We start from the raw sequence: 11,792 nt of genomic DNA, 5'->3' as shown, positions 1-11,792 counted from the left end.
CCGGCTATTTTTTGGTTGCAGCCGTCATTGTTGTTTGGCGGGTCCGGGCTGGGGATTCGAACCCACCACCTTAGGTGTACGTGGCTGGCGCCTTAGCCCGGTGAGCTATAGGCGCCGAGCCCATGATTGCTTTCTTGTAAGTGTTTTTCCTTTCACTTCTTCTTGGTCTTTTAGTTTCTGTGCCACTGGCCTAAAATTTTAATGATTCCTTTTGGTACAGGACCAGAAGGATGACTAGATTGAAGAGCAAGGGAAAAAAAGATTAAAAAAAAATAAAAAGAGAAAGAAGAGGGGGGTGAGTAAAAGAAAATATTGACAAAAAGAAGAACAGCACCAAAAGAAAGAAACAGGAGTAATAATGTAGGTGTATATTAGGGTACTACAACCCAACCTTATAGACCTCTCACCTCTAGGGGTGTTGGGTTGGGTGATTCCCTTGAGGTCAATAGCTCTTTGCCAGCTGGATGAGACACAGTACTCCATGTCCACCAGGTAGAAAGGAAAGACAAAAATACTATAAATCAAACTGAAACAAACAAGCAAAAACCCTTATGGCATAAAATCAGGGAAAAAAACACTGACAATAATGAAATTCTAATTGTTAAAGAAAGCAAAAATGGAAGATTGTATTTAACCTATAATAGTGGGAAAAAAGAAAAAAAAAGAAAAATGTCAGGAAAAATGTTGAAATTAAGAAAAAAACAAAACAAACAAAAAACACCCCCAAACCAAAGAAACCAAACAGTATATATATCTTGGTGAATATTGTTTGGGCAACAGGTTATCTTCTGATATATGAGATGTTAATCACAATGTTTATACAGCTGTACGAGATGGAGAGTGGAGGCTCTGTTGATTTCACACCCCACAGGCTTGGAAGCCCAAAAGTCTCCTCAGCCAACTTAAAAGACACTCCAAACTATGAAACTTGGCCACCCAGAAGTTTTCTAAGGAAAGCACTTATCCCTGGGATCTCTCCTGGCATGGCTGCCTCCTTATCCAGTGTGTCAAATCTAGTCTCCCTCTATGCCCCTGAGGGCAAAGGCTGTTTATTTGCCAAACACTTGGATCTCCACACTTCCCCAGCATCTCAGTCCCCACTTTGGGCAGCTCAGTCACCAGATAACTTGCCCAAGTTCTCATGGCTGATCCCTGCACTGCAACATGCAGGGGCAGGTCCCCCAGAGAAGCTGTGTGGGCAGCCCACAGTGAACAATATTAGCTCCTTTCCAGCTCAATGACTCAGTCTAGGGCCCCAGACAATGCCCAAATTCATCCACACACCAGCCCAAGATCTTCCAAGGCAGTTTAATCAAGTGCCCAAGTCCAAAAAACCAAAACAGCCCACAGGTAAGATTTTCCTGCTTGCAGTTTCACTGTTGCTATGGTTATAGCTGCAGGCTACCTCTATGGATCAAATGCACCTACTACTTGCCAATTTTCCACCACTTCTGTCTTCATTGGGTCCAGAAGTCTCTTGCTGACTTCCTGTGTCACCAAAGGGAAGTCTCTGAGCAAAACCCATGGGCCAGAAATGCCTAGAGTCTTCTCTCCCCACTCTCACTGTGCCTGGCTGCACAACAGCTATTACTCGGCCACCATCTTAACTGAGAAGCCTCTCTCTTTTTCGTTTTACTTTCTATAATTTTCTTCCTTTCCTTACTATTTTTATCTACAGCAGACTTCTCGATCCCCCTAAAGCCTTTTGTTTACTAAAGGTTCTTCTTATTTCTGTGGTCTATCTTTTCTCTTTCTCTTTTGTTTCTAAAGGCTTTTATCTGCTTTTTCCTGGAGAGCTTGCTGAGATATTGTTCCAAGCTTCTCCACAGAAGAGATAATTAGAATTTGGAAAGAGAAAGCACAGGGTAGAAGGGATGAAACCAAATGAGGAAGACCTGTTGTTAGCTGTTTTAGCTTCTTATATATTTCTTTTCCTTCTTTTCCTCTCTCTCTTTTTTTTTGTTTGTTAGAGGCTTATTTTCCCTCTGGTCTGCACCACTGAAACTCAGTGGCTTGTCCACTATCTACTCCTGACACCAGTTATCATGTCCCTTCGTGGTTACCACTTGTTGGGGCCCATGACTGGCCAGGTCTCTGGCCCTGGCTTCTCTAAGGTCCAGGCATGGACCACTATGCTATTATCTTGCTCAGTAACAATTACCCTTAGGTGCCTAAGGTAGAGACGGCCAATCACTAATACTCCTATCTTGCGAGCTCTCGTGTTCTTGTGTTGGAGCCAAAACCCTTCACCATGCCCTTATCACCAAGGTGTTTCTCATGAGTAATGAATATTCTAAACTTAGCTCTCACTTCTCCTTTCCTTAAAGCTATATGGTCTATTACATATTTGCTCTTTAATTTTGTCAGGAGAATCTTTAGGTCTAGTCATAACATTATGTGTCTTTCTTTTAATCTAATTTCTATATTAATATAAAGTAATTATTTCAAATAAGAGATCTCTGAATGCTTTAAGAAAATTTAGAAGTCTTTCTGTTTAAGGGATCCATCTTTGACCATTACTCACAATGGTATATTTCTTCCAAAAAGCAACTTAATCCAATGCCTCTTTATAAAGCCCAAAGCCTCTTCTTAGAAAAGGCCATTTCCAAGATTCCCAAAAATTTACTCTTAGAAATAGACTTATGATAGAATAGGCAATGACAAAAGACTCGCTCCTCAGTGTTAGACACATTTGGTACACATAGTGTGTTGCTTAAAATCTTCCCAGACTCCTAGTCTTTAACAGACTGGCCACCTGATGTGTTCCCAACAAAACACATCCCCTGAGTGGTGGAGGCTGAGGAGAGAATTCCAACTCAGTTACAAACTCTAGTTCAGAACATAAAACAGGACAAGTTGGAAACCTAATATGGTTTTTGTTTTAGGGTTTAAAACAAAATTTCATCTTAAAAGACACCTGATTAGCCAGGACTGTGTAACTGGCTAGTATGCAGGGCTGGTTTGAACAATGGTTGGTGGGGGGCTTTGCCCTATGGTAACCCTCTTTAGACCAAAGGACACAGAAGGACAAGCAACAGAACAAAAACAAGCAATAACAAAAGGCAGAGATGAAAATGTATTTCTGAGAGGAGAGTGAATCAGGCAATATGAATATTCATGTACCACAAAGAACAAAAAAATGCCAATATCTGAGTCACTTACAAGACTGGTCATCAACAAAACTGTTTCTTTTATTAATCTTAAATATGGAAAGGACAAAGATCTTTTACTGTCTGCTCAACTGGAGACCACAGAGAGGAAAACCAGGAGCCCCACTGGTAAATAAAATATCTTACTACAGGCTGGCTAGTTTCAGGGTTTCAATCCTCCTGCAGCAGCTTTTGGGAGAGCAGAGTAGCTTTGAGATACTGCCAACAAATTAAATTGTATGTATCACTGTGAAATCTTCCCTTTTCCCTCAATCTGGTTCACTGAAAGAGCAACTCTTTATTATAGTAGATTAAGAAGAGAAAGGTTTATTTCCAAATACCACGCGCATGGAGAGGAACCACAAGAATGATTACTGAAAGTCTCAGTGATGGTTAGAGGCCTTTATAGATACTTTTTTGGAAAGGAGAGGGGAGAATGTGGAAAATATAGGTGCAGTATGTGGTTGCTAGGGGCCATATGTAGATGGGTGAAAACAGATTGAATTGTAGATTAACCTGAGAGACAGGTATTGTGCCTCAGATGACCTTGGTGCCAGGCCTATTAGCATGTCATAAGGAAGTCAGCAGCTCCTCTTAATTCCCAATAGATTACTCAGGTTTTATGTAGATAGAGGAAAGCCTTCTTCCAATGCTTTCTGATTATGAATGGCCTTCAATTCAAAATATTTTTTATACCAAAAAATCATATTGTGGTGAAACTTCCTTATTTCCTTCATCTGCATTCACTTACTCCTTAGTAGGGCAGACAGTGTGCAGCTTAATACCTAGTAGGGCAAAGAGGTGTGCATAATCACATATATAAAGTATGTTTAGGAGGTAGGTAGAGTGAGCTGATAAAGAACCCAGCTGTAGTTAGAATTGAGCCCATAGGGGAGACAGTCAGCTTTGCTATAGTGGATTTTTTTATCATTTAAACCTTGGAGTAGGAATAGAGTAAAAGAACAATGGATGTTATGAAGGACTATACAAGAGAGAGCCGACACACTGGGCATTTAATAGCTTTTTCCAAGATGAAGAGTGATGAATTTAATATCAGAATGGTTATATCATTACCCTTCAGGTTGATTTCCAGAGTTTTTCCTCTTTAACAGTACTGGTTGAACAGAAAGCATATCAAATAAGAAGCACAGCTCATTTTTTTTTTTTTCTGCCTCAGCTTCCCGAGTAGTTGGGACTACAGGCGCCTGTCACAATGCCCAGCTATTTTTGTTGTTGTTGTTGTTGCAGTTTGGCTGGGGCTGGGTTTGAACCTGCCACCCTCAGTATATGGGACCCATGGCCCACCCACTGAGCCACAGGCACTGCCCAGGAGCACTGCTAATTAATGCACATTGGAAAAGTGCACTGATAATAAAGAAATGTGATAAAATGAGATGTAGTTTTCATCTATGTAATCAGCAAAAAGAAACAAAATTATAATACTCATTGCTAAGAAGGGTACATGGAATCAAATGCTCTAATATATTATTGTAGGGAGTTAATGTGCACAAACCCCGACCTGATTTGAATGCCAGCTGGAAAACAGCACTAGAAACAATTAAACACCAGTTTTAAGGAAAAACAAATTCTAGGATACCTAGAGTTGGCTTATACTAACTCAGACTTGGTAGACCAAGATGATGCAGCATCTTTCAGGCTTCTTCAGGTTTTTATTCATTTTTAACAAAAGTGCATATGTGAAGTTCCCAGGAAGACTGGATAGAGAGAAAGCTACAGTAAGGAGCAGGGGGCTGGGAAACAATGGTGAATATATGTAAATAGAAGGTGAGAGAGAAGCCATTTCTGTTCAGGCAGGGGATGTAAACTAGAGTTTAATCCCACTCATCTGTTGACTCTCAAATGCTTGGACCTAGTCTGTCCTGACCAGAGAGGTGGGTGCCTCTGGATTCTTTCCCTTTTTTGTGATTCTAATGAGCCCCCAGGAATTGCTGGCTTGCAGGCATTTTCCCTGGTTACCCCAGAATTGAGGCAGGGTACTCCACTGAGAAGTCAACCTATATACCTCCCACATATTATAAGTGGTGGTATAAAACAGAATGAAAAAATGTGCCTATAATCCTAGCACTCTGGGACGCCATGTTGGTGGATTGCCTGAGCTCACAGGTTCAAGACCAGCATGAGACAGAGTGAGATTTCATCTCTAAAAATAGCCAGGAATTGTGGTGGACAGCTATATTCATAGCCACTTGGGAAGCTGAGGCAAGAGAAAAGCTTGAGCTCAAGAGTTTGAGGTTGCTGTAAGGTATGATGCCATGACACTCTACTCTCTACTAAGTGCCAAGAACCTGTAACATTTTCATATTTCTTCACACAGTAATTAGTAATGCCTAATTTAATTACTTATAAAAGCATAATGAAATAATCTTGTATATGGAAAAAAATAATCTTGTATATGAATAAAACCGTGAATCGACATGTTGTTTATAGTCTTAAAACTTTGAAAAAAAAAGTTAAATGTTTAACAGGAGCATAAACCATATCAATTCATCCAATGACTGAACTTCATAGATGAAAATTATGAATCAAATTATCATACTGTATATAATTCTGAGCTTTGGAAACAAGTTAAATGTACAACTATAGGATCAACAAAAATAGTTTATTCACTGAATGAACTTTGTTCTGACTAAAAAATGATTGTTTGTAAAAGGATATGTTAAGTGAACTATAGAACTTCTTATACAGTATAATTAATACTCTAATTACATTTAAAATCTATGCATAAGACAAAAAGGAGACTGAAAGGAACCATAGTTAAATGCATGTTTTCTCTCATTTTTAATTTTGTAAATAGCATGAATACTCTTTACATTTAAAAATTATTGAAATAGTTTTCATTGGTTGCATCTTTGGAAAGAAGTGTGGAGAATCCTCAAAGACATCAGGATAGATATCCCATTTGACCCCACAATCCCATTACTAGGCGTCTACCCAGAAGAAAAAAAATGATTTTATCATAAGGATATTTGCACTGGATTATTTATAGCAGCTCAATTTATAATTGCCAAGATGTGGAAACAACCTAAATGCCCATCAACTCAGGAATGGATTAAAAACTTGTGGTACATGCATATCATGGAATACTATTCAGCCATAAAAAATAATGGTGACTTCACATCTTTTGTAATATTCTGGACAGAGTTGAAACACATTCTTTTTAGTAAAGTATCACAAGAATGTAAAAGCAATTATCCAATGTACTCAATACTAATATGAAGCCAGTAGATGATCTGATTGATGCCCACATAGTAGAAAAACTCATTTCAATTCAAGTTGGGGAGTAGGGATAATGAGGGAGTAGGAGGGGTTTGGGGTGCTCTCATTGAATGGGTATAAGGTGGGGTTTCTTCACACAACTTTTATGTGTGGAACATAACCACAGGAGGGACTCTACCTAACAATATGAAATATTTTGACCCAGTTATTTGTACCCTCACATTAACCTGAAATAAACTTACTTTTTGTAAATAATAACAATAATAATAATAAAAGTTATTAAAATTCATGCACTTGAGATCTTAATGTTTAAAAGCACTTTATGGTAAATATTTCCATAAATGAAAGAAGTCTTCTGTGGAAGACAACTTTTTAATATTGCTTTATATATTTAATGTGTGTAGAACAAGAAATATAAATATTTACTATTACTCTATTTTTTCAATATAATAAACATTTCATAACACAGACATTTTTATCTTAGAGATGGAGTTGATAGTTTTTGAGATACAAAATAAGATAACTGATATCTTTATAAGAATAAAAATCTAGTGATGTTTGTGCAGAGGAAAATTACTTTCTTCAAAAAGGCATGTTCACTAATGTGTTGAGGGAGTAGAGGGTGCTGTTTAGAGGAATGTTCTCTTCAGCTTTGGTTGAATCACCCTAATCTAGGGAGGGGCTATGGAGTCTGCCTCAGCCATGAGATTTCATATAATCCTGTTTCCACTGAATTCATCCTGTTCTTATTGCATCTCCAAGAGAAACTTCTTGTTAGTAACACCTAGCTATGGTCTTGGTTTCAGTTACTAGGCAAAAAAAGGGAGAGGAAAAGCAGGAAAGAGGGATGTATGCCTGCAATAGGCCAAGCAATGAGCTTCACATATCAGGTACATCTCATTTTATCCTTACATCATCCCTGTGAGCTAGATGTCCTTAGAGCCATTTTATAGAGGAGGAAACTGATACTCAGATAATTTAAGTAATTTGTTCAAAAATATGTAATAAGTAAGTAACAGACTTGGAGTTTTAACCCAAGATTATTTGAGTCAAAACCAGTGCATTTATTGGATGATAGTTTTTTTGGCAGTTTTTTTGGCCAGGGCTGGGCTTGAACCCACCACCTCCAGTATATATGGGGCCTGCGCCCTACTCCTTGAGCCACAGACACCACCCCTGGATGATATTTTTATAGGAGTCTGGGGAGCACCTCATATGCTTGCTTCTAAGTTTTTTGGGTTCATTGGATGACTCACAATTCTATAAGTATCAGCAACATGCTTTTAGGTACTAGTAAGGCTTTCAGTTCAATTTATGTATTTTATAAATAAATAAATTAATAAATAAATAAAACATAATCAGAAAAGTACTGTAAATATTCATTCTAAAGACAAAAATAATTTTTGAATTGAATTTTGTTTTGGATGTTTGTGTTAGTAATAACCTTCATTAGTAAGTATGCCTGAGAGCAATGGAGTTTTTGACAAATTAAGAAAACAAATTTATAGGGTGTAACTTAGGTGCTGGTAGAAAGAAGCACTTCACCTTATGGCATATTATTATACTACTACTTCAACAAACTGTATATGCAAGGCTTTTCAGGATTCTTAGCATAACATTTGTCATATTATGTGTAGAATTTAATCAAAGCTTTTTCTATAAAAAGAAACACGATGCATAATGTAGGTCCACCATATGTTCCTTTTTATAGCCAAACAGTAAGTTAGAAGCTTAAAAGAAGCTTCAAGACTTTTTTTTTTTTGTTTTTTAACTAGGTATTTTAGAAGGTGAGTTAGTAGTATATTTCATCTGATTTTTAAGGATGTTTTAAGAATGAATTACAGGCTCCTTTATTATTTGTTTCCTTCATTTTTGCCTTTTTGGGGTAAAATCTTCTCTTTTTTATTTTCCCCTTCTTTTGGACACAGTATCAGAGACTAATTTTGGAATATTCAGTTGTTCTTGGGTTCTCCTGAGACTGTCAAGTATTTGATTAGTGAAAGGTGTTTAGAATCATATTATCTAGCATCCCTTGATATCTGCAGTTGCATGCCAATGAGGAGGTCAGGGATGTTTGCTTCCATATGTCCTGGATACCCAAGTTGGTTTGCCATTGCTTAATCTGATGTGTCTTTCATCAAAAGCACACTTGTCACTCATCTTCATTTCAACAAACTTTCCTTTATGTTTATTTAATTTCACGTATTGTTGGACACCAGAGCACCCATATAGGTAAGAGTTTCTATGCTAGAAGTGAGTATCTTGTTGTTCATAAGAGAAGAAACACTTCCTGATTTCTTACCATGTGTACTGTTATAAAACATAAAACAGTGATATTTTAACAAATAGTACATTTTTTAAACCTTAATTAACCATACTCAATTAACTGTAAACTTTAGGTAACAATGTTTCTGAGCACTCAGTTTTTGTAAAAAATCACACAAAAAGAAACAGCTTACTATTTTACATGAAATGTCAATTATAACTGTAAATCACTTGCATTTATGGAACTATTTCAAATTATCAGTAATTATTAGGCAGTCTTTTACTATATCTGTTTTAAGATAGCAGTTTCTATTCTATGGTTTTTCTATTAAGAACTTTTAAAGTAATCTTTTCTGGGAACTATTGAATATTCTTAGTAGTGTGAGCTAATAAAGTCTAACCAAAATGTATATGTGCATCTCCTCTGTGTTATATAATCTTAACTGTTTTTTTTTTTCTTTCATTTTAGGAAGCAGAGGCCCAAGCAAAGAAGCAAGCATGAGCTTTAAACATTCCGCCTTAAGCATCCTGAAAACTAGTGCCCATTGCTTTTCTAAAAGTATCAGAATTATCTTGGCTTCCAAAGGGATAGGCTTAATGTTGAAATAATAGATTAGTTGGTGTTTTCATATGCAAAGAACCCAAATGAAAAAAAAAATATATATATAGTGAGCATTATGATGATGAGAATGGGAAATGAACGTAAAATTTTAGTAGATATAATACAATAGTGTTATCTGCTAGAGCATTTTATGTACATTAGCCATTTTACAAAGGAATTGCCCTTCACCTTTTTTTCTGTATTAGTATCTGCAGCTCAGTATTGAGGAGTTTTAAAAAGAGATAGAGGTGGAGATAGAGATAGAGGGAAATAATCTATCTCTTATACCAAAATAGCCTAATTAATTTTAATGCACAAGAATATGTACCTTTTTTGATGTCATGTTATTGTGATTAAAACTACTTGCAGGTAATTGTTTATAATATGTTAAACACTAATTTCCTATAGTAAATATAACATTCCCATTCTTTTGTAGATGAGGTTTTCTGAAACACAGATTTTCCAGGCTTTTAAATTAGCCTTTAACTGCATATTTCAGTAATCAGAATAGATGACTGCCTACCCCCACCACAAAAACACATGAATCCATTGAAAATTTCCTTATTTAACTGCACAGCTAAGATAGAATTATATTTCTGAGCTCTTCCCCTAGTAAAATACACATATGTATATTGTGGAAATGGATAAGTAGGTTAAAAATGGCATGTTCTTCAATGAGCTCAAACCTTTTGTTTATTATAAAACAGGTTGGCAATCTTTGCCCAAGATTGTTTTCCTTGGGTTTTCTTTGAATAAATCTTAGTTATTTTTCCCCCTGTAAAACAGCTTGTGATCATGAATGTCATTATTTCTAAGATATCTGATCACTTGATTTCAGTTTAGGCATATATTGTATGAGTACATTAATCAAAACAGAATATTTTGATGCCTCTATTCCAGCAAACACACAAGTAACAAATAAAAGGGACAACTTTTGAAATAATAGTTCTAAACACTTCTAAAAAGACAAGAAACATGTCCTAAATCACTTACACAGAAGATACACACACATGCTATTTTATTACTAAAAGTAAACACCTTTTACTTTACTTTATTGCACCTGTTGTATGTAAGTCTGTACTCTTTGTCAAAATCAACTTAAAATGAAGACATGGCTTTCTTTACTGAGATTCAAACTTGATGTGATGCTTTAAAATAAACTTAATACTTTTAGAAACATGATTTATGTGTCCCTGGAGTTTCTAAATAATATAATAGTAATGTTAGGTGAGTAATTATTTCTTTTTAGAGTGTAGGAAGGAAGAAACAGAAAATAACAGGAAGAAACAATTTGAATGTAATTCAATTTTTTCCCCTAAGTTCTCTTTTTAGAACTCTAAATTTAGCAGTACAGACTGGAGGCAAACTATTCTATCATTTTCTTTACAAACACATGCTATAGACAACTAGAGAAAATAGGCTGCTTTGTAACAAATGGTAAGAAATACTTTAAAAATATTTTTCGCCAATATTGCCTCATGAGCTTTATTAAATGCTATGGACGATAATTAGGAAATTCCGTGTGTTCATTTTTACTTTTATTGAATATCAAACACTGTCAAAAGCAGCCATTCTTCAAAAAAGATGCATTTTTTATCTTATATCTATTAGACAACATATTAAAATTAACATATATGTACACTTTAAGTAAAAGATTGGATTTAGGTCTTCCTCAATTGAAATTTTCATTTTGTCAACTGAGAAATAATATATGAGGTAGATACAAGAGAAGCAAGTGAAATTCTGAATATTAAGGTCAGTTTTATAAAGAACTTTTGCAATATTTGCCTAGGAAATATATTTTTCTTTCTTTGTTGAGTCCTTTCCTGGTTTGGGGATCAAGGTGATATTTGCTTCAGGAAATATGTTGGGGAAGATTCCTTCTTTTTCTATGCTTTGGAAAAGTTTATGTATCATAGGTACTAGTTGCTCTTTGAAGGTTTAGTAGAATTCTGATGTTAAATCATCTGGTTCTGGACTTTACTTTTTTAAAAGGTTTTGTACAGTTGTTGCTATTTAAGTGCTTGCTATGGGTCTATTCAAATTTCTAATTCTTTCTGGATCAGTCTAGGAAGGTGGTGTGCTTCCAAGTATTGGCCCATATCTTCCAGATTTTCATGTTTCTGGGAATAGAGATTTTTGTAGTAATCATTGAAGTTTTTTGAATTTCTGTGGTATCTGTTGTTATATTATCACATATTGTCATCATTATTGCTTGAAGTTAATTACAGATTTTACTTCTTTGTTTCTGGTTGGTCCAGTCAAAGGTTCATCAATTTTATTAATCTTTTCAAAGAAGCAACTTTTTGTTTTGTTGATCTTCTCAATTATCCTTTTGTTTTCAATTTCATCTAGTTCTACTCTAATTTTGGTTATTTATTTTCTTCTGCTAGGTTTAGGGTTGGATTGTTCTTCCTTTTTCAGTTGTTTGAGATGACCCAGTAGTCATTGACTTCCTCTCTATCTTTTTCTTGATGAAAGCTTCTAATGCTATAAATTTTGCTCTTAGGACTGCCTTTGCAGTATCTCACAGGTTTTGA

The 11,792-nt window shown here is 35.7% G+C and overlaps 1 protein-coding gene across 1 annotated transcript in view; it reads left to right on the top strand.

The window, feature by feature from the left end:
* The window catches only part of LOC100960976 (SH3 domain-binding glutamic acid-rich-like protein), a 120,459-nt gene extending 110,946 nt beyond the window's left edge, over positions 1–9,513 (top strand). Inside the window, exon 5 of the mRNA XM_023508956.1 lies at positions 9,121–9,513. Coding sequence (XP_023364724.1) covers positions 9,121–9,153 — 33 coding nt within the window. The 3' untranslated portion in view covers positions 9,154–9,513. The remainder of the gene's footprint in view (positions 1–9,120) is intronic.
* Positions 9,514–11,792: the final 2,279 nt, after the last annotated feature.

Source organism: Otolemur garnettii, unplaced genomic scaffold (assembly GCF_000181295.1).
Source record: "Otolemur garnettii isolate 467f Iridium unplaced genomic scaffold, OtoGar3 scaffold00298, whole genome shotgun sequence".
Classification (NCBI taxonomy): Eukaryota; Metazoa; Chordata; class Mammalia; order Primates; family Galagidae; genus Otolemur; species Otolemur garnettii.
The sequence above is the reverse complement of the archived record's forward strand: the minus strand, read 5'-3'. Positions and strand labels throughout refer to the sequence as shown.